Source organism: Leuciscus leuciscus, assembly GCF_965113295.1.
Source record: "Leuciscus leuciscus genome assembly, chromosome: 11".
In the NCBI taxonomy this organism is placed as follows: domain Eukaryota; kingdom Metazoa; phylum Chordata; class Actinopteri; order Cypriniformes; family Leuciscidae; genus Leuciscus; species Leuciscus leuciscus.
In genome coordinates, this window is record NC_138735.1 from 14,945,840 (window position 1) to 14,970,236 (window position 24,397).

Genomic DNA, 24,397 nt, shown 5'->3' on the forward strand with positions numbered 1-24,397 from the left:
ATAAGAAGTATTATAACCACATTTTATAGGCTACATCATGCAGTAAGTTGTTACACAGCTTCATGTTCATCACTAATCAACTCTATGAAATGTAAGATGGCCTACATGGGTCTGGGTTTCATAACTAATTAGTTAAATGAACGCGTTAAATCGACAGCCCTAAGTCATTCGTGTCCATCAGCCAGATATATTATTCATAGAGTAAATTATATTAACAGCTAAACATTTTCTGTTCATAAAAGCATAAAGTTAAATGAAAGGTTAATTGCTGTAAATGGCAAAAACCATATGCTAAAAACATTCTTCACTTTTTGTTGGCCTTCTCTGCACTTTTAAAAGGATAGTATAGTGAAATGAAGGGTAGTGAAGTAGTGTAGAGAAGCCAAATAATGGATAAAAAATGGGGGGACAGGATCATGAAATGTTGCAAGCTGGAATTGAACCAACATCAACCACACAAGCACCACAGCTCAGTATGTCAGAGCACATGTATTAACCACTAGACATGTAAGAAACATTCTAGGGCTTAGAGCCCAAGGAACTCACCCAATTAGTTGTGCTGCGTTCCAATTCACCTGCTTATATACTATGCACTAAAGTAAAATATTTCACTCTGTGAAAAAAAGTACATCCTTTTGAGTGTGTAGCAGAGGAGCAGTTAAGATTTGGGATATGCTTTCACGTCATAATTGCATCTTTGAAGTCAGCACGAAATGGAAATTTACTTCTATATTCCTATTGCATATTATTGGTCTTATTGTGATCGATTCACAACGAAAACGAAAAAATTTGACCCTTGTAATTTTACTTAAAATATCATAACTTGATCTTCCAGCGAAACAACGACTTCTCTACGGTTGCTTGTGCCAGTTAAGTTATTTTCTTCACTTGTACATCACAATACGGAAGAAAAGATCTGTTGCTACTTCCGTTACATCACAGCTTTAAACACAAAAAGCAGTGGCAGTCAGTACCTCAGTCTCTAGTGATTGTATCTCGCGTGGGAGCTCTACAGCATGGCGGGTGAAGTAATCCATAGTGATGGCGTCATTCCAGTAGCTCAAGTTGTTCTCCTGAGTAGATGACTTCTTCTTTTTCCTCATACAGCATACGGTAAGTAGCACGGCTGAAGAGAAGAAGACATGAATTAAGATTAAAATTCAATATCTAACTCTATTTTAGCTTTAAGACCACTTCTGAATTTTGTATGATGAGTTTCAGAAAAGCAAAATATACCAAGCCACAAAGGGAATATTATGTTATCCTGTTTCTTTGGTAAAGTTCCTGTCAAAAAATTATGACAGAAAGCACAAGTTTTCAAAGCTGGAGGAAGTGTGATATTGGTTACTCACAGCATGAGGAGACAGGCACGCTAATGGCAAGAACCAACCACACAATGTCCATTTTGTCCAGGCAGATGGTGTACTTTTTGTGAGGAGGACCCAACGCAGGGCCCGACTGGTTTCCAGACTCCCATGGGCCTTGTGTGGTGGCTGGGACCTGCCTGTTCATGAAGCTCCCGCTAGCTGTGGAGGGTGCCTCTGATGTGTCCGGACCATTCGCTGCAGGCCATGAGGCTCCAGTGCTGTTGATAACGTCTGTGACATTAGTCAGGGAGACAAGAGAATCAATGGTCATGTTGGTGGTGCCATCCCTACCACCTTGGACTTCCATAGAGCTTCTACTCTCAACTAAAGAAGTGGGATTGGATGTGGTAATGTGGTTGGAAGGTGGGGCTAGAGCTGGAGAAGGAGAAGGAGACTGGATGTTAGTTTGTGCAAAAGCCCCTCCCAACGTTTCCAAAGGGAGAGTGGGATTCTCTGTTAAAGACACGTCGCGCAATGTAATGTGATGTGTTGCCGACTTGTCCACATTCTGCCCTTTGGGGTTTTTAAAGGGTGAATAGAATGGTGATGACTGATGTTGTATAGGATCAATGGGGTCCTCTACTCCCATCTCTCCAGTGTCTGGGGTCTCCAAAAGGCCCTTGGCACTAGGGGTCACATCACTTTCAGTCCCTGAGAAAAAAGAATGACCCGAGCCAGAATTTGTGGTTTGGTTTCCACTGTCCAATGCAGTAGCACTGCTCTGATTCCTATGGACCAAACCTGAGGGCTCAAACCGGTCCTTTCTACTGATTGTACTCGGCTTATCGGTATTAGTGCTAAAGTTCTGCTCTTGGGTTCTGGGGGCGGAAAACCCAGAGGTTTTTCTATTGAACATACTTCCAGAGGTCATTTGGGGTGTTTCTGCTTTTGAAAGAGGGATACGAGGTGGTTCCTGATCCCTGGGATCAACTGGATGGACCCCTACTATTGATGTCTGAACTATGGCAGAAGGTACAGTGGTCTTCGGTGTCTGGAATGGGTCGACAGTAGTGGGTCTACGGATGGCTTCTAGAGAGGCCAGTGCCTGGTTGTGCAGATCCCCAGTGCTGGAACCCTCCTGCCAGCTCAAGGGCCCCGGTGAGAGGGTGGAGAGGGTTCTTGTCCTCGTTGACATGGAGACAAGGTCCCGAAGGGTTTGGCTGGGGTGAAGCTCTTCTGCAGAGAACACCAGCCCAACTGGCACAAACAGAATCAGTAGGACACCTGAGAAAGGAAAACAGTAAGAGGAATTTAGACAAAAATCTTTTATGCAAATATCAAATCTCACTGCACCAAGGAAACATTTAGTTCAAGCATTATTAGTCCACAATGAGGTTCTTACAGGCCCATTCAGAGATGAGTCAAGGAACAGTTTTGAACAGTCTGAATGCTGGTATGGTTACTAAGTGTCTTGATGACATCACCACAAATGGGCGGGACCCTGCTTTATGGTTCAAAATGGTGTTTTATGTCACCACTCCATACTTAAAAACATATAGATGACACCTGATGATCAGAGTAAGGACATTGTTTCATCTGCATGCTATTTTAGTTGCTATAGAAACCAAGATTCAGCTCATAGAAGATGGAAGGCAGTGAGAGATGAGAGAACAACATCACAAACAATATCAGGAAGACATCTGAGTCTGAGTCAGTTCAACACCAGCTACTGAGCAATCATCATTGTTGACGTCATTGTTGACCTGTAGGTGTTTAAAATGTGACATTCTTTATAAGATATGTGTTTCATGCTATACACAAAGAACCATTCTAAGACTCAATTTTATTCAATAATCAGAACAAAGCTTAATGACCCGACCAAAGCATGATGTAAGGGAAAATTACATCATGACACTACTGATTGGCTGAATGCAACACAAAAACAAACACAGTCCCAAACCCTTCACTAGTGACTATCATGAATAACAAACTTCATTGGAACAAACTTCTTTTCTACAATTACTCTGTTGCATTGATCAACAACAAGACAGCAAGTTGATTGTGTAAATGTTTAGTGAATCAGGAGTTTCCTACCAATCACAAGCTGCCTTTGCTGAACAAGCAGTGAAGAAGAGAGATAAACAGACAGTTTCTCTTTCAAGTGCTAATGCTAACTCATAATTACCATATCAAACACAAGCATGCCCATGCTAGAAAACGACACGGCTATGATGACAACATGACCATGCTGATTTCAAAGTTCACTACCACAGTACATTCGAATTGAAGGTATTTGACATGTACTTTTTTTTTTTTTTTTGGAATCAAAGGTATTACATCTCCCATTCAGCCATTCCAATCCAACGCAGCATTAATAAAACATCACCCTGTAAATAAAACATGAATCACTGCTTATTTCACAACAAAGTGGCGCGTTTAGATCAGGCACAAGCTCTCAAGCTCGCTCCCCTCTGCACACATCCCAGAGCGTTTAACAAGCCGTGGATCTGAAGGTTCACACAGCCAAAGAAATCATCTGATCATGAGCTCCCTGGTCCCATGTAAACACACCACTGTCTATTAACCAAGTCATGTTTTATAATTTATATATATATATATATATATATATATATATATATATATTTTTTTTTTAAGTTTGGAAATGGTTTTCAAGTCAGTTAGCATCAAAAAAAATCAGTGATTACTCAGTTTGGACTGAGTTTTTATCTTGGTATTTTGATGGCTTGTCTGTTCCCTCTGGATTGTGTTCTGTTGATATGAATGATGTTTTATATCAAAGATTAGCAAATGAGAAAATCAGAAGCCAACAAACTCCGAGATTACATCATTAAAGACAAAATACAAGCATTCTAGCATGCTAATCTAGTCTGTACTAGCATGCTAATCAGCTGTACAGCAAAAACAATCTTTATTGCATTAATTTTCTGTTATCGCTATAAGACTGCTTTGAAACAATCTGTATTGTAAAAAGCGCTATATAAATGAAGGTGACTAGACTTAATCTTACTATTTCTGCCATATGGAATAGTATGCATATACAGTACAGGACAATATATAATAGCATACTATGCATGAAGTGTCCAACATTCCACACTTTTCCACGCCAGATTTTTTGGTTAATTAAGTACATCATCCAGGTATTTTTCTTTTTGGAACTTTTACTGTGAACACACTACTCACACTTTATACTACAAAATGGCATAGAATAGTGCATAAGTACCTTTACTACCTTTACTGTTTCTAACTGCCACACGGAAAATGCATACTAGCATATATACTAGGATGTAGAGAAAATTATGGAATTGTGTAGAATGTTTGTCCATTCAAAAGTAATGAGTATCTTTAAAAGATTTGGTACTACTAAGGTGATCTTTGAAAAATCCAAAGCTTGAGCAGAATCCCAGAAGTAGTGTAACAGATTGTGAGATTGTCACTTTATCAATAGTCATTTTGATTATTTCAGGCTGTTTTTGCTTTTTTTTTTTGCGTGTAGGACCATCAGTGAACAGACTGTGGGTGGTCTGTCTGAGTCTCAGATTAGGAGTATGATTGTTTAATTGAGATGTTGTTCCAGAAACAACAAAGGATGATCCAGGAACATGTCCAATTTAACAAATCACGTTAATCCACGAGTGGCATACTGTATGTGTGTGGTTGTACGTGTGAATGAATGGAAGTTATAAAGAAGGCAAGATAAATATCATAATTTTTTTCTTTTAAAAACACTGGCATTACCAAGGTTATCTCCCATCCATCAATGAATGACTCACTCTCTAGTGACATTTATGCTCACACACACTCTTACACTTCTCTGACTCACGGTGTAATAGTGAGGGGGAGGCAGAGGAGGACAGCACATAATACAATCACAGCACTGGGCAAAAACACACACTGGATACTTTGCAAGATGAGCACTGGACCATAAGAGGCATGTGGGTGTTAAATCAACTACAGGCACTTCTAATGCCCCGGTGCTTGATTTTTATTTAAACTATACCAGATTTTAGGGTGGTAATGTTTAAAAAAAAATATTTTTGAAAGAAGTCTCTTATGTTCACTAAGGTTGCCTTTATTTAATGAAAAAATGCAGTAATATTGTGAAATATTATAACAATTCAAAAGAACTGGTTTCTATTTTAATACCCGGAAAAATATTAATTTATCTCTGTGACGGCAAAGTTTAATTTTCAGCATCATTACTCCAGTCTTCAGTGTCACATGATCCTTCAGAAATCATTCTAATTGTCAATCGCAGTGAATAAGGTCCACAGAAGAAGATCAGATGAAGATGAATTCAAAAATAAAAGTATTTAATCAAACAAACTCAGATAATCCACAGGTTAAAAAAAACAGCGTGTGATACACAAACAAATAACAGACAATCATGGCAAACAAACTAAAAGACTAACAGGTGTGATGATCAGATGAATTGCCATAGAAACTAACGATGGCGGGAAACATGAACAAAAACAACAGGAAATAATGAGAAGCAAACTAAAAGTCCATTATAATTAAACTAAATGAGCAAATGACTGAATATACCTGACACTAATATTCTGATTTGGTTCTCAAAAAACATTTCTTATTATTACCAAAGTTAGTTGCTTAATATTTTTGTGGAAACTGTGATGCATTTCCCCCAGGATTCTCTGATAAGTAGAAAGTTCAAAACAACAGTATTTATTTCTTTAAAAAATGTACTGACACCAAATTTTGAATGGTAGATATATTTGATTGTTTTACCCTTGTCTCTGACTTTCCATCTTAAAATATGAATTATTACATGTAAACTATAATAATCTGAACATAGACTCAAATAATCATACACCATTTCATTTTTGTATTGTTAAAAATATTTTATATTATCAACTTTTATAAAAATACAATTGTCCTTTTGATGACACTTCCATCACTACCAATAATTTGACATAATTTTTATTATTTCATGATCTAATATCACATCAAATCATGTAAAAAAAATTTTTTTATATATAGATATATATTGAATTGTGCGCATTTAGGATGCATAAAATGAAATTAGCCTTAACAAGTCAAATGAGCCTAGCCTAGAAAGAAGTTCCCATTCACAGAATGAAGGGGTGTGTGTGTGCGTGTATTAATCAATGTCACATGCAGCATATGTGTGTGTGTGTGTGTGTGTGTGTGTGTGTGTGTGTGTACATGCAATGTCATGGTCAGAGATGTGTAATTAGCCAGAGCAACAGCACTATGCTGATAGAGTACATGTCTAACCAGGTCTAACGCAGACAGAAAGGTATGACCTCCTCTTTCACACAGAAACAGGAGAGGTATTTGCAATGAAAGCAAATTGGAAAACCAAAATGATGAAAAGTCCAGCAAAAACATTCATTATGTAACAGAGTGAATGGTGCTGTAAAGAGAAGAGAAGTGTGAATCAAAAGAGAGTGACAAGACACTAGAACTCCACAAAACGGCTGAGAACCCGAATGAAACGTAGAATATAATGGAAAAGGCATATGCAAAAGTTCTTTGTTATTGTTCAGTAGATAAATTAGTTTGACAAGCTAGAGCTTGCACATGGAATGATTAACCTTGCAATAATTGCTTCCTCTGTTTCTCTGCTAAAAAATTACTTTCATTACAAAATTACACGCGCTGCCATCTGCTGATTTAAAATATAACGTTCACAGATGGATGGGTGCTGGAGACTTTCTCTGACACAGAAGTGTATCACAGTTTGTGTTTCAGGTCTTTTATATTTTGGAAGTTTCTTAAAAAATAATAAAGAAGATTTATGAAAATGTTGTCATCATTCTGTCATGTTGTTTCTCCAGAAGAAATTTAGAAAAATGTTCACGTTGCTTTTACTCATACAACGAAAGAGTGCTACCATAAAAGTCCACATGATTATAATTTAAGTCATTATTTACTGAAAATATATGCATATTCAAGTTGTACAGCATGTCAAAATTGTAAGAACTTCAGCATCTTAAAGAGATACTCCACTTTTTTTGGAAATAGGCTCATTTTACAACTCCCCCAGAGTTAAACAGTTGAGTTTTACCCTTTTCGAATCCATTCAGCCGAACTCCGGGTCTGGCAGTACCACTTTTAGCATAGCTTAGCATAGATCATTGAATCGGACAGGACCATTAGCATCTCTCTCAAAAAAATGACCAAAGAGTTTCGATATTTTTCCTAATATTTAAATAGGTCTAATAGGTTAGACAAACTTAGTCCCGGTCACGTTGGAAGTTACCAAGCTGGGGACTATTTTCAGGCGCTGCGTCATATCATTACGCTTGCTGCACCCATGGTACGGCAGCAAAGTTTCTTGATTATTACGCAGGAATGAGAGTATAGTTCCTAGCCATATCAGCCTAGAAAATCGCAACTTTTCATTTTCCGTCGGTCTTAGTACACGATGTAACTACAGAAGAGTCAAGTTATAAATAGGAAAAAAATCGAAACTCATTTTTCATTTTTTTGAGAGAGATGCTAATGGTCCTGTCCGATTCAATGATCTATGCTAAGCTATGCTAAAAGTGGTACCGCCAGACCCGGAGTTCGGCTGAATGGATTCGAAAACGGTAAGACTCAACTGTTTGACTCTGGGGGAGTTGTAAAATGAGCCTATTTCCAAAAAAAAAGTGGAGTATCCCTTTAAATCTCATTTGGACTTCTTTTATGGTACTTTATGGCAATTTCTTGTCATTTCAAGCTTGACAGCCAATGGTATATTTGTGAACAATCTTCAAAATTTGTTTTGTATGAAAAAATAAATGACAAAAACCTTGGTGATATTGATACTATTATTAAGCGCCAGTGAGCGGCGGTTTAACCCTAAGTGACGGGTCAAAAGCCAGTTAGGTATTAGTATGCATTGCTCCAGTGACCCTGAACCACAATCTTGATGATAATTTCCATCTGACATGCTACAAGCAACGTGAGCAAGGTCATGGAAAGGGGGAAATGAACTGAAATTAAAAGTCTTTGGAATGTTTATGTAGTCTGTGACATTCCTAATGTCATACATAGACATTAATAAATCACATGAAAGAACCATCCTGCACACTGTGATCCTTGAACTGTCTGCAAGTCTCTCACATTAGAGCTGCAGATACTGAGATCTCAAATGGCCTCGACAGATTGTATGGGTTTACAGCTTATCTTCCCATCCATCATTCAATATTACACACTAACCTCACCTCCGGAGACAACGAGCCAAGATGGCATCTGCAGTCTGAGGCTGAACAGTGTTGACTGACACAACGGTCCACTTGGATCCGAAAGACACGGGTCGGGTTTGATTATTAGTGGCCTTGGGTCTCAGGTAATTTAAAATAAATGTGCTTTTTCCGAATGGACCCGAGAAGACCCGAATTCTTTTAAACTATGTCGGCCTTTTAATAAAATGAAATAATATTTAATTATTTATACTACAAATATTCAACTACAAATATTTATACTACAAATATTCAACTACCATGAATATTTGAAAATGTCATCTCTAATCATCAGACAAAAAACATTACGACAAAAGTTATAGGACGTATGAGGTTAGTGATGAGTGTAGGGGTGTAACAATACCCTCATGTCACGATTCAAAACATATCATGATACTGAATTCACGATATGATATTATTGCGATACTCCAAGACATGATAAAAGGTTAACAAAAAATGTACTGTTGATTAAAATGCTAAATTTGATATCACATTCATGATTCTGAAGCTGAAAATAATTATTTTTGACGAATATGCTTGCACTCTTTCAGTGACAAAATATATTTCAAATAATGTAGGCTGCTTTTTACTGGTAACATAAGACATTTGGCATTATCAGGACCCACAAATATTCCCCTATTGCATTATTATACAATATATTTAACATTATATAGTAGTTTAAAGGGTAACTAAACCCTAAACCAACTTTTTTTAGTTAATGATCTGTAAGAATGGGGCTTTATTAGTGCTGTTCATTGATTCAAGTAGTTTTTTTGACATTTGTGTTTAAAGTGTTTTAATTTTACAAAATATGGTGTAAAAACGTCTGAGTGCTGCCCTCTTCAGGTTGAACAGTGGCTACTGCAGTTGAATTTTCCTATTGGAAGTTGTGGTACCCTCTGACGTCAGAGGGTACCAGCTAACCACGCCCTTGCCTGCAGAGAGATACGTCACAGATGCACGCCCCCTCTCCACTGGGCTCTGCCTACTTTTCCAGCATTTTTCAAATATTGCCAGTGGGTGGAGTCAGGCTCTGACCAGGGGTTTAGTTACCCTTTAATGTATTACTGAGACTAAAACTCAGAAAAATATTACTTTTTCTCACTCAGTAATTTTTATTTTAGGTGAACTATACACAATATATATTGTCACTATCCACGATAAATATTGTTGCATTTTTGTATTGCGACATATTTTGAAACGATATATTGTTACATCCCTAGATGAGTTACACTGGGCAGAAGCCCTTAGAAGAGGTCCAGAAGAGGTAAATAGCGGTGCAGACAACACTAGCGAATCTATAATTTATTTGGCTATCGATATTTTTTTTGATTGAGCTATCACATTTATTTTTCCACTCAACTAGTTACAATTGAAAGCCGGACCCAGAAATAAGTTGTTTCCATCAGGCAGGCAATAATATAAAGTAATAATAAATAAGTAGTCCTAAATAAATTAATGAAAGTAATGGAGCAGCGGCCAAATCAGTCAGCAGGACACCGGGTCTGCAGGCTGTGCACACGTCAATGCTGTTTATGTTCGGGTTCGGAAGCAATTCGGGTTGATACATGTCAACTTATTCTACAAACCCAAACCCTAACACCTAACACCTAACCCTAACAGTCTGCTAACAGTCTACTAATACTCTAATGAGAGTTAGTTGACATGTAGTTGCATGTAAAGTTACTTTAACTTTAGTGGTGTCTAAAGTTGACCATCGAAATAAAGTGTAACCAAAACACATTATTAAATATTATATTTGTGTGTATTTCTGTATAAAATTCCAAAAATAAAAAGTCAGTCAAACCAGGATATACACCAATCTCTTGGTGGAGTTCAGATTTGTGGAAGTCCATCAGGATGGCAAAGGGAATCAATCCTACTGAAACACTCTTTGCTCATCTTTTGCAGTGCCTTACATAGCAGTGTGATGCTCTATATAGTACACAGAGAATAAGGAAAATCTGAATGTGTGGCAGAAGCTTTAAATGATTTCTAGTTCACGATTGCACACAAGAACCATTCCAATCTAAGGAACATCCGAAAATAGGACACAATCACACACATCAGCATTAATGCTTTGCTAGGTGCACACATGCAGCGGACGGCGACATGTCCACTCTACATGATGAGCACCCAGTGGAAAATTGAACAAGCTTCCCTGTAGCGAGAGCCACACTGGTTCACAGTGATAAACCAGGCACTGAGTCAAGCAGAAAAGGCAAAATGAAGGTGCAGGGAGAAGGCCTATTCTAGGTGTTTAGCCAAAGCATTGATTAGCACAGTGCTTTGCAGTGACACTCAATAACTAGCAAGTCTGGCGGTTTCCCAAAAGAACAGATGTAAACACTGTTCTTTTGGTAATGAACCTTTATATCCTCACATGACCCCCTCGCTCTTTTATAAATGGCGTTTAATCTCTGTCACATTAATTGGTCTGGGAAACCAGCTGAAATTAGTATTCTGAAGCAGCTTATGCCTTTAACCTTGAGATAAAAGTCTAACAAGTTACAGAATAAGATGCAGAAACCTTCTGAGACACGTTTACACCTGGCGTTAACATCTGTATCTGGGAAGAGTAATCACTTTTTTTCTCTGCACCTGAAATATATAGTGTACAACAAAATACAGGTTTAAAATACACCGTTAAAAAATGGGCTCGGTAAATTTAAAAGTAACAGTAAAAAAATAAAAAATAAATGTTACAAAGGATTTTTTTTTTTTTTTTCTGTATTTTGGATAAAACAAATGCACCCTTGATGAACAAAATAAGAGAACATAATAGGAGACTTATTAAATATTACCAACCCCAATTTTTTGAATGGTATTTTTTCAGTTTTTGTTGCCAGATTTTAAATTCATAAAAAACACTATGTATATCAATATCAATAAAATTATTTTTTGAGAGGTTGATATCACAAAAATTTACATCCTGAACAAACCATGTCTTGCCAAATTAACTGATATTTTAAGAGATTTACTTATCTTGACACTTCACCATATTTGACAGAAGACACATTAGAGATGCAAGTCAATATCAGATGTACGGCAATATGTCTCATTTGAACACTTGTGATCAGACCACACAACGTTTTTACTGGAAAACCGGGTTTAAACAGAGAGACAATGATCTAAAATATAGTTCCAAATTTTAGCTGTTGACATGCTAACAGAGTGAAAATAACATCTAAATAAAATCTCTCTTTGACAGTCGCACAAAGGATTATTTTAAGTTATAAATGTGAACAAAACCAAAACAATGAATCCAACCAACAAATAAAATTCCACTGGTGTCTCTTTGGGAGTTGGCAGTCTTTTAAAGCTAGGGATAGTTACCCCAGAGGATTGTGGGTCGCTTTGAGCACTTCCTGTGTTGAGGGAGGGGCAGGGTGGTGCAGATGTGAGCTCATAGATAAGGAGGGAACCATAACACCCTCTGATAATGGCTTCCTGTTTTGTGATTTAAGTTGCGTTGGTCCTCTGCAATGCCTCTGAACTCTCGGATGTTTATCCGATCAGGAGGGCGGACGAACGAGGTGCTTTGGGCAACGAAATAATCAATTTGTTTACCGAATACATCAAGTCTGTCATTTAAAGGGGCACTAACAGTTTATTTTGGCTGCACGGGAAGTAAACATTTTAAACAGGAAATTCCTAACACATAAGTAATGTCACTGGGCTATTCCTGCTCAAAATAGTTGTGACGATGAAATAATGGCCAGGCAGTGAAACATTGCTTTGGGACTTTTGAAGGAACATTCCTTTTGTACTCCAATTTAGGATGTTATTTGGCAAAAGCCATTTTATTCGAATAGCCCCACAATCTTCAGGGAGAACAGCAATCACGCCATAACCGCATGAGAAAGCCATCCGCTAAATTTAGTTTACTTTAAACAAATGGTGCCATCCCCACAGATGAGCGTGCAGATGAACAGATAGACACGGAAGACACAAACAAACTGACAGTGAGACAAAGAAGATTGCGCGTGTTATCAGTTGGGTACAACGGGGCTAAAGGCACACCTTAAGAAAAAATGAGCTTTTCACAATTCCCATAGTGTATTATTGCAGAATTTTGTTTTTGTTTTTGTATTGAACATTTATGGAGCAACAGATTTTGTGTGAAAATAAATCACAAGAGGGGGTTATTTTGTTTAAAAGAGGTGGTGAAGTTGGCTTTTTACCCCACACACGGGGTAAAAGACTCACCAGCATTGGGTAAAAGGCATCCATTATTTATACAAATACTTTGACCTAATTAAAATGTTTTATAATGTTTAGTTAATGCTTGTTCAAAATAATCACTTTAGCAAAGTTTGCACTATTTTCTGTTTATTAAAAAAAAAAAAAAAAAAAAATTTCAATAAATATACTGTCATTAAAATGGTAATTTAAAAAATATATATTAAAAAATACAGAATGAAAATTATTTTATAAAGTCAAGATTCTGAAAGCATTGAATGAGATCCCATAATAATTTAAAAATAAAATTGTATTGATTTACAGTAGTAACATTAAATCATATTTTAGCATATGATTTGATTAATATCATATTTTTAAATATGATGGTTTCATTATAAATATGGTGATTATCTCTAAGCTGGACACCCAACTTAATATATGATATTTACCATATGAATCTAACCATGTCATGTCAACAAATAGAAAAGACAGCCAGATATTTATTATCATGTTAATTATTGTACCTTTAGCCTCAACAGCAGGGGCGCCTTTTACACCAAAAAACCCCCATACTTTTACATATTCTTCCGTTATTTAATTTTTTTTGTTTATTTACCTTGAACAAAACTGAAAAACATTAAGAAGACCTTTGTCTCAAAATATATAATTTTTTTTTAGCGATTCTCATTTGCTACTTAAATCGACAAAATTTGTAAAAACATCAAATATTAGATCAAATTAGCGCAGAATCAACTCTGCGCTGTTTCCCGCGATCGCGTCAAGGATCAGACAAATTTCCACGTGCATCTTGAAAAGTGGATGTTTTGGAAAGTGCAAATCAAAGGCGCCTTTTTCCCTGTGGAGCCTTTTACCCTGTTGAACCCTATATTTTGTTTCAACAATAACTATGACTCATGAACTGTACTCGTTATATAACTAGCAAATGCTGACCAAGTAAGGTTGAGCAGCGAGCTCATTGGCTACTGATACACTATAAATGCAAACATGGTATTTAATTAAAAATAGTAAATTGACCTTAATAATTTTTTTCAACCTGCTATTAACACTCGCTTTTAGTAAGTTACTTGTACTTTGAGGTTGAAAAATCTTACCAGCTCAGTCTACTTGAGCTGGATTCATTTAGAAAAAGTAAGTTTATGACCTGTGGGCATGCGCAGATCAGTCCTCTTTACACTAGATGGCGATATATGGCCACGCCAAGACCCGCCCTTGAATAGCTACTATTGGCTGAAGGAGAAAACCATAATTTTAAGCCACCATAATTTTAATTTTAAGTGATCAGTGTTTGCTTTAGTTGGGCTCTTGACCATTTAACATTCATTTTTTATTTTATTTGGCTGCTGTACCTGAGTTATAACAGCCAGATGAACAAATAGAAAAGGTGATCTGATGGTGTTGGTTGTGTTTTAACATAATCGTTATTTCACAATCATTTGACCTGATTCACAGTTAGGTTTACTTTATTAATTATAGCAGCACTGTCCTGGTACAGCATAATATTTTAAGCCATTTCAATGAAATCCAAAGAATCAAATAAATAATAATAATAAAAAAAACGTCAATTATTATTATTTTTTTATGTAGGCACACACAGACATCAAGAATTAGCGTATGAATCTCAGCAATGGTGACAAACAGATCACCTCTGATCATAAGCTCATTATTTATTCATGCAGCAATGCAAGGGAGTTTTGATTGGTTGCACCCAGAATGCACTGCAACATGCTTTATAATTGTCACCATTGTTGAGATTCACAGGCTGATTCTTGATGTCAATGTGTCTAAAAACTAAACAAAAAAAAAATTTTGTATAATGGAAACTTTTAAGAAATTCAAAATATTATGCTGTACAAGGACAGTGCTGCTATAAATAATAAAGTAAACCTAACTCAGAAATTGGTTTCTTTAATTTAAGTGAACTTGAAAATTGAGTGAGCAGAACTAAAAATGTTAAGTTGTAGGTATTTAGTAATTCTAAGTGGGGTTACATTTATATCAAGCAATCCACACAAAATGAAAAAATTAAGTTAACACTAATTATGGCTATTAAGTTACAAGAACATAAAAAAAAACGTGCTAGTGGTATACTTGATTTAGTACTGCACACTTAAAATAAACAAGCTTTTCTAACTCACTAATCTTAAGATTACTTTGCTTAATTTCTTTGAGGCAACGAGTTTGCACACTTTTTTTTAAGTAAGGTCAACTAATTACATTTTAAAGTGTACGGCAGGAACCAATCAGCTGTTCCCTATAGAGAATGATGTGATTGCAAACAGATTGAGTTAAGGACCTATCAGCCTGTGCAATCTAGAGTTTCATGACAGAACTTTGTGCGTGTATAATATATATATACACAGTATACAGTATATGAAGTGGATGTTGAATACTGATAGAGCATTTCAAGTTAGGTAAATGCTTTAAATGTTATAGTTTTGACAATATTTAATCTATTGAATAATTTATTCAATACTATCATTATGTTAATCTAAAATTATTCTAATCATTTGTATGTTTCTAAAGTTCTTCATAATCAACATGCTCATGTTTTAGATGCTGCCGATACATAATGTACATTTTGACATCTGTGCAGATGTACGATTACTAAACAGTTCACATACACTCACCTAAAGGATTATTAGGAACACCATACTAATACTGTGTTTGACCCCCTTTCGCCTTCAGAACTGCCTTAATTCTACGTGGCATTGATTCAACAAGGTGCTGAAAGCATTCTTTAGAAATGTTGGCCCATATTGATAGGATATCATCTTGCAGTTGATGGAGATTTGTGGGATGCACATCCAGGGCACGAAGCTCCTGTTCCACCACATCCCAAAGATGCTCTATTGGGTTGAGATCTGGTGACTGTGGGGGCCATTTTAGTACAGTGAACTCATTGTCATGTTCAAGAAACCAATTTGAAATGATTCAAGCTTTGTGACATGGTGCATTATCCTGCTGGAAGTAGCCATCAGAGGATGGGTACATGGTGGTCATAAAGGGATGGACATGGTCAGAAACAATGCTCAGGTAGACCGTGGCATTTAAACGATGCCCAATTGGCACTAAGGGGCCTAAAGTGTGCCAAGAAAACATCCCCCACACCATTACACCACCACCACCAGCCTGCACAGTGGTAACAAGGCATGATGGATCCATGTTCTCATTCTGTTTACGCCAAATTCTGACTCTACCATCTGAATGTCTCGACAGAAATCGAGACTCATCAGACCAGGCAACATTTTTCCAGTCTTCAACTGTCCAATTTTGGTGAGCTCGTGCAAATTGTAGCCTCTTTTTCCTATTTGTAGTGGAGATGAGTGGTACCCGGTGGGGTCTTCTGCTGTTGTAGCCCATCCGCCTCAAGGTTGTGCGTGTTGTGGCTTCACAAATGCTTTGCTGCATACCTCGGTTGTAACGAGTGGTTATTTCAGTCAAAGTTGCTCTTCTATCAGCTTGAATCAGTCGGCCCATTCTCCTCTGACCTCTAGCATCAACAAGGCATTTTCGCCCACAGGACTGCCGCATACTGGATGTTTTTCCCTTTTCACACCATTCTTTGTAAACCCTAGAAATGGCTGTGAGGGAAAATCCCAGTAACTGAGCAGATTGTGAAATACTCAGACCGGCCCGTCTGGCACCAACAACCATGCCACGCTCAGAATTGCTTAAATCACCTTTCTTTCCCATTCTGACATTCAGTTTGGAGTTCAGGAGATTGTCTTGACCAGGACCACACCCCTAAATGCATTGAAGCAACTGCCATGTGATTGGTTGATTAGATAATTGCATTAATGAGAAATTGAACAGGTGTTCCTAATAATCCTTTAGGTAAGTGTATATGGAGATTTCAAAGCACCTGCAGAGCACCAGAACCACCGTCTTCAGTGTCCCTACAGTCTCAGATCAGACTCAGAAACACTTTTTCCCTAGACAAACTCACACTTTTCCCTAGACAAACTCTATTGAGATCACTTTGAACGAAAGGCTAAAACACACCTGCGCCTGAAAAGTATGTTTCTTTGAAACTTTTTGACTGATATCAGACCTTTTGTTAACGCTCATGTTGGATTTTTGTGAGCATGGAGTCTAACAGAATTTTCTGTGATGAAATCTCTTTTTAAAGTTGTTCTACAGAGAGAAACTCCTCTCTGTACGACCTCATGTTCCTGATACATTTCACACTTTCGTGTTGGATCTCAGCCAGACTGATATCAAGCGCGTGTCACCAATACTAATATTCTGCAAGTTTTCTGAGTCAAGAGCCAAAATAACAGACTAAGATAACATAGATGGTATGTGCTGATGGGATTTTAAAATGGTTTAATTAGAAAGATTTTTTTCTGCTGACAGATCCACGAAAATGAGAAAGACCACTCATATATAAATACTCATTTATACTGTGTTAAAAAAAAGAAGTAATGTTAGAAGTATATACAATTATACACCAATGCCAGACTAGCCAAAATAAACCCAGACAGAAGCAACACTTGCAATAGATGTGGACAGTACTCAGCCAATCATACTCACAGAGATTTGGTTCAAAACATTTGACACTTTTGAAAAAACCTATATTAGTCACTCCAAACCCTTCTACGGCTTAGTTTGAAATTCCTTTTAAGCCTAATTTGGCCTCATACATACAAGAGGTTGTTGCTTTCACCACACTATTGACCAGGAGGCTTATTCTCTTTAAGTGGAAACATGCATCCCTGCTTCATATGGATAAAATAAATTCTCTTGTGTTTAAAGCTGGAACAAATCAGTTTCTCTTTAAAAGGATCTCTAAACCCTTCATAAAACATGTTAGCCTTTGTTAAATTATATTGATACCATTAATCTGTCACTTGAAAATGCAGAAGAGGATTAACTTTTTTTTCTCTCTCAGACATTTATTGTATTATTTACTATTATATTATAGTTACAGTATATTATTAGGGGCCAAGCACTGAAACTGTGTTGGCGTTCTTATTCTTCTTCCGTATCGCTTGTGGAAAAGTTATGAAGTTTAAAGGCTAGAAAAAAAATCTTGTTTCCTCTGATTACTTGGCTCAAGCTGATTTGAATGCACATTTGACGTTTTCAATTCTCTGAAAAAACTACTTTTACAAACTCCTCCTAGACGGTTGCTCCGATTTTCACGAAAATTGAACCAGATCTTCTTCAGACCATGCCGACAAAAAGTTTTGGAATTCAAGATGATTCGTCAAATCGTTCTCGAATACTGCGCAAACTAATTTTACGTAGCGCTTGCAAAAACAGACTTCAGGCTGTATCTCCGCCACGCTTTATCGTATTTAGACCAAGCTTGGTACATGTCATCACAAGCATGACCTGAGGCGACATGCTGCATTTGGCGCAGCGCCACCTACCGGTCCGGAGATACGATAAATGGCTATTTTTGATTATAACTTCTGAACGATTTGTCCAAAAAATCATAAAAGTGGTCTCGTTAGATTCAGGGCATCATGCCGAGTCGACTGATATCCAATTTTTCCATGTCGACCATTTTGAATTTTGTACCAAAATGCTGTATTTTATGATCGCATAAACGTATCGTTACGAAACTCGGTAAGATGCCTTTTGCAGTTGGTCTGACACTCCCAGCCATGTTGGCATCTCTTATTGTCTTCTTGCGCATGGCCCCGATAATTGCTGCTTGCAGCTATATTTATATATAGTATTGTTTTTATGGTTATTTGCCCTTGTATTTGTTGGGTGGTTGTCCTTGGGATGCTAGGGGTGGAGGAAATGGGGGTTGGGAGTGAGGGAAAAATATTGAACTGTGGTTTACCTCATTTGTATATACAAGTTGTTGTATCTGCACAAAATGTCAATAAATATATTTTGAAATTAATTCTAGATTTACATGTGTACATGAATACATGAGTATTCCACATACAGTATGGGACATTAGGGTCCTTTATCGACCACCATGAAGGAACAGAGTTTTTAAAAACACTATAAATGGCTTATCAGTATTAAAAGGCTTTATTAACGTGAGGCTTACTCAGCAGCTGGTGGGGCAGGACCTGCAGGCTTCTCTTCATGGTATCATGTGGTCCGGCTCCTCCTCCACAGTGCTCATGGTTCTCTGCAGGACAAAGGATAGACGGGAATTAATCATAATCTGATTATCATGCCAGTGCATTCCTGAACTTTTAATGAACTTAAAGAACATAATGAACTTTGCTATCATTAAAAAGGGTTGTAATTATTACATGTGAGGCAACCAGCCCAAAAGAGCAACATTAGCTCAAACAATAATTTGATGAGTATCTGTTTGTCCAACCAATGAAAGACAAAATAGCATAAATGGTTTAGCTCTGAAAATAATAACTAGCACAAGCTGAAATTGATTTGACCTGTCATTAAAATTCCAGAGTTATTCCCCATTGTTCAGGCATTTGACATGAGCCGACACTTTCAGTGTCAGGAAACTGTCACAGTGCTAAATGCAAATGGACACAGACACATTTTCTCTCAAGAGATAAGCGCCTATGAATGTGTGTGTGTGTGTGCTTTTGTGTGTGTGATTGTCAAGGTGTCAAAATTGTCACTCTCTCATCTTGTCCTTGGGGTACTGCGACTGAACCTCATCCCACCGCACAAGAAATTGAGTCGATAAAGTATCTGAAATGAGATTTAAGCCCCCTTGGGTGAGAGGAAGTCTGAATCACATGCTAATCTAAACGTCTCGCCAACACAACCACATTGACCATGATACAGCGCATCATTGATCCCTTTTTATAATCTTTTCATTAAGAGCTGTCTGTCTTTCATAAGCTTTGGATCAAATCGAGCCTTTTCTCAAGTAGAAACCAAACCACATCTAAATAGCTTTTGATCAATGCTATTTAACCAAACAGCACTGATTTTGAAGGCTACAAGTCTAAGTAAATCTAAATTTATATAAAAAAGTAAGCAGGTAAGTAAAACAGCTCTCACACAACACTTCTGCCTAATACAAGGCTCAAATAGATTCACAGGATTTTGAAAGGTGGCTAAAATGTTTTCCTAAAAAAAAATAAAAAAAGCAATTATATTCTTAAAGGGATAGTTCAACAAAAATTCTGTCATCATTTACTCACAATCAAGTTGTTCCAAACATGTATGAATTTCTTTCTTCTGTTGAATACAGAAGATATTCTGAAGAATGTGGGTAACCAATCAGTTGATGGGCCCCATTGACTTCCATAGGATTTTTTTTCTCTCCATACTATGGAAGTCAATAGGGCTCATCAACTGTTTCTCTTCCGACATTGTTCAAAATATCTTTTATGTTCAGCAGAAGAAGAAAGCAAATGCAAAAATTCAGATGCACTTTATTTTACAGAATGTGCACTTACATGTACTTACAGTGTTATTACCTAAGAAAGTACTGGTTAATATAAGGTAAAAACATGGGTTAAGGTTAGGTTTAGGTGTAGATTCAGGGTTGCTACCTAGTTATTACCCAGTTATTGTAATAACTATAATAAGTACACAGTATGTACATGAGGAACAGGACTGTAAAATAAAGTGCTACCAAAAATTCATACAGGGTGAGAAAATGATAACAGAATTTTCATTTTTGGGTAAACTATCCCTTTAATTATGCTCTTTAAAGAATATGCCTTATTCACACACAAAACAACTGCTATTAGTGCTGGAAAGCTGGCACTAAACTGAATTTTATTTATGAGACATATTTGTGTACATTTTCTACAGATCATGGCAGCAGTTATTCATTAAATTATGATCAAATGATGGAAAAGAGCGTTACAATCTCTCTCTCTCTCTCTATCTGTCTCTCTCTCTCTCACACACACACACAAACACTTATTACTTATTATTACTATAAGATATTTACTATTTAATATTTATAAGATTATTACTATAATCTTACCTGAACGATCAGCTCACCATCAGCACTTATTATTTATCATATCAAACTGCCTCACTTCTCAATGTAATTCAGTTATTATCTATTATAAGACTTGATTTCGACAATCGGTTATGAATATGTTTTGCAAATAATTTCCATTTGGTTCATTATGTCTGCAGCCTGTTCAACAGGCGAAGCTGTTCCCGTAATCTTCATCTCATTATTGTTCAACACAGCCAGTCGAGAAAATTCAACCGCTGAGCTTTCTGACTTCTCAATCAATACAGATCATGATGTCTCAATCAATGAACACACCGCTTTTATGTGTGTGTGCAGTAGTCACTGCAATGTCATCACGGCACCTGTGAGAATGTCTGTGATTCACGACACATTAAAAGCAACCGTGTGTGTGAGTTTGTGTAGGAAGTAAGTCCATTTGTGAGTCATGCCCACCTGCGCCAGGAGGGAAACAGACGCAAGCACATTTTCTCAGACAACAGAGGCGAGGTCAATAGAGTAAAAACTACAAGTACAGGACAAATTGAGAGGCCACAAAACGAGTAAAGCCTGAAAATAGGAGGTACAACTCGCTGTTAGATAGCATGCTGTGGCATTTGTACTTCTTTTCTAACAAACCACTGCATGGCAACTGGCACATACAGAGACCCTGCTTCAGTCACCATGGCAACCTGAACTGAAAATGATATTCAAATCTCGTCTGTGAGAACAATACAAAGAAAATCAAACTTGACATGGAGATATTAGCCACGTGTGCTTTAAGCCCTTGAGCCAACAGACTGAAAAAACAGGCCTTGCTTTCCCAAGGCGATGTTTGGTTTACGTTAATGATGACGGTTTGCAGACGTCCCGGATCAGTTTTTGAGACAGCACCTCTAAATTGTCTGTCTGGAAGGACAAGGGCTTTGAGATGAGCCAAGGTCAGCTGAGATGGTGTCGTGAAATAAAAGCTGTCAATGGATCCCCTCAGATCGCTGCCGACAGGAATAAGAAAGCTTCTGCCTTTATGTTTGTCTGTATTTCACAGTTAGACTCCCAAAGGCAGAGAAATTGTCTCGTTTGCTTCAGGGTAACTCATCAGTTTTGAAGCTTAAATAGAGGTTTGTGAAACCTAATGGTGAGCGGGACACAAACTAACGCAGGGCTAGTTGTAACACACATGGTTTAAAACATTCCACACATGCCAGCATGACAAAACTTAGTGAATTTACTAGTTGTCATATCAACACTATATAGAGAAATAGTTGCGCCAAAATAAAAAAATCTTTGGAAGATATCATTGAATGTTTATTTAACTATAGCAAAAATGTATTTCTTTAGTTAATTTTTCATCTCTGTTTTTTGTGTTTATTTAAAATGAGAAAAAACACATAATTGTACTAGACATGGAAAATGATTGTGGGAAAAAATGTATTCACTGAACCCCAAGTGAATTTACACAAACTGAGAAAGTCAAAAAGTGTTAGGTTGTGCACTGCTCTCCTCTATTACATTTTAAAACATGATTTGTACTTTTATATTTGACCGTTCCAATATGGCGAATAGCTTACGTAAAGTGGCTCATACATAATAGCCGCTAATGAAAAATGAAGCCAAAATATCCCAGAAATGATTACATCATTCGAAGCCCGAGTCTGGGCAACAGTGATCCTGAGATGCAGCCGTGGCATCAAGATCCAGGCCATACTCCCGCTCTCGCAGACTCAATCACAAACACAATCATGATGTTACACCCCGTTTTTGTAGCATCAAGTAACTAACTAAAACCCCAACTTATTGGAAACACGAACACTTGAACATACGTAAGCTTTTTTCTTCATAACTAAAAAATATGATTAACAAAAATGAATCGCTTCATGCCAACTTATGGCATCAATTAAGTAAAACCAACGTCACATGTTCGATTACCAGGACTGATGAAACGTGTACCTTCAATGCAATGTAAGTCACTTTGGATATAAGTATCTGCCAAATGCATAAATGTAAAAACATAATTTGCTACAAATTCGGTCTTTATAGACAACATGATACAGCATTCACTACACATAATTAATCCTTATCGATATTGATTTAAATGAATCTGGAAAATTAGATGTTGAAAGAAGTTAATATTATATTTCCTTGCCTTTGCAACAGTAAAAAAAGCAAAGTTGTTTTAGGGGCAAAAAAGTTATTACATAACTTATAAAAAATAATTTTCTTCATAATAACATGCACCAGTGAATTGTGTGTATGACATAATTAAGAAAATAAAGAGGGCCAAGTATAATTTCATGTTGACTAATTTACACAACACAGTACATGAAGTCATGAGAGCATTTGCAAACTCAATTATGTGCTTGTTCTCTGTGAGGTCAGAGTGAGTGTCTCATGGTATCTTGTTCACTATAGTCAAGGTGATTGACTTTGAATATTGACTGCACTCACTCACTAATTCGTTTACAAGGACTCATTAATCCAATTAAACCTGGGCCACTCTCACATTCACTATGTATTACATGACATAATTTCCTCTGGGCTTCTGCAGAAGCTAACAAGGTCTTGTAAGTCTAAGATAAGATTGTTTGGCATGTGTTGCTACTTTAAGAGAAGAAAGAGGAGCAATCCAGTTTTATCTGAGCTCCTGAAAATGCTATTTGCATATTATATCCACTACCACATTTTGGGTTTTTTTGTCTGTTAAAGAAAAGATTAATATTAGAACCTGCTTAAAACTTAATCGAAATAGTATATAAAGACTAAATATACCAGTTTAGCACATAGCCTACTTTACCAAAGTATGTGAATGCTAATGCTTCTAGCTAATCGAACTGAGCAAAATCTGATTAAAAACATTCGGTTAAATCTGATACTTTTAAAACGAAGGAGTTCAAAGTTTGGGAATGGGGTTTAATGTATTCCAAGAGGGTTAGAAGCAGGTCTGACGAGGGAGAATTAGTCCTTTGGTGTGTTAGTTTTGATGTTTGTTTCTCTGATGGTGATTAGCATGCAGCACTGATTAGCCGCTGCACATGTGTTTTCTGTTTTTGTGTGTTTGAGAGTCTCATCATGGTAGCAAAAGCATGTGGAATGCCACACAAGCCCCAGTATCGCTGATAACAGCAGTGACCTCTCTTAAATCTAGACAGATGTCTGGCATTTCATGTCAAGATGTCTTCCTTTGTGTCAAAGGGATAGTTCACCCAAAAATGAAAATTAGCCCATGATTTACTCACCCTGAAGCCAGGCGTATATGACATTCTTCTTTCAGACAAATACAGTCGGAGTTATAGTAAAAAATGTCCTGACTCTTCCAAAGCTTTATGTGAGTGAATGGGTATATGTCTTTGGAAGTCCATCAAAGTGCATCTATTCATGATTACAGTGCTCGACACGGCTCTGCGGGGGTTAATAAAGGCCTTCTCAAGTGAAGTGATGCGTTTGTGTAAGAAAAATATCCATTTTTAAAACTTTATCGTCTAAAATAACTAGCTCCCGGCAGACGACCTATGCAACGATTTGAGGCGAAAGAGTGACCCTTTCCCTGACGAACAACGTAATGATGAATGCGGTTGCCCCGCCCTGTTTGTTTGAACCGCGAGAGGCGTCAAATATTACACTACTCCTACATCCTACATCATACATCGTCAAGTATTACTCTTTTGGCGTAAGTCGACTTGCGTACGGACGTACAAACTATCCCATTAATAACCTAGCTCTTGTGTCAGTAAAGGTCATGAAAAAGGTGGCAACATCTTCATATTCTTTAAAAGGCTCATATTATGAATGAA

The 24,397-nt window shown here is 37.1% G+C and overlaps 1 protein-coding gene across 2 annotated transcripts in view; it reads right to left on the bottom strand.

Moving 5' to 3' along the window:
* Positions 1-24,397, bottom strand: part of tmem108 (transmembrane protein 108) — a 64,524-nt gene that overhangs the window by 3,881 nt on the left and 36,246 nt on the right. For both annotated transcript variants that reach the window (XM_082184000.1, XM_082184001.1), the window contains exons 2-4: positions 18,753-18,836; positions 1,353-2,591; positions 975-1,126 (exon numbers count right to left, since the gene is read on the bottom strand). In XM_082184000.1, the coding sequence (XP_082040126.1) occupies positions 975-1,126; positions 1,353-2,591; positions 18,753-18,792 (1,431 nt within the window). In that variant the 5' untranslated portion in view covers positions 18,793-18,836. The remainder of the gene's footprint in view (positions 1-974; positions 1,127-1,352; positions 2,592-18,752; positions 18,837-24,397) is intronic.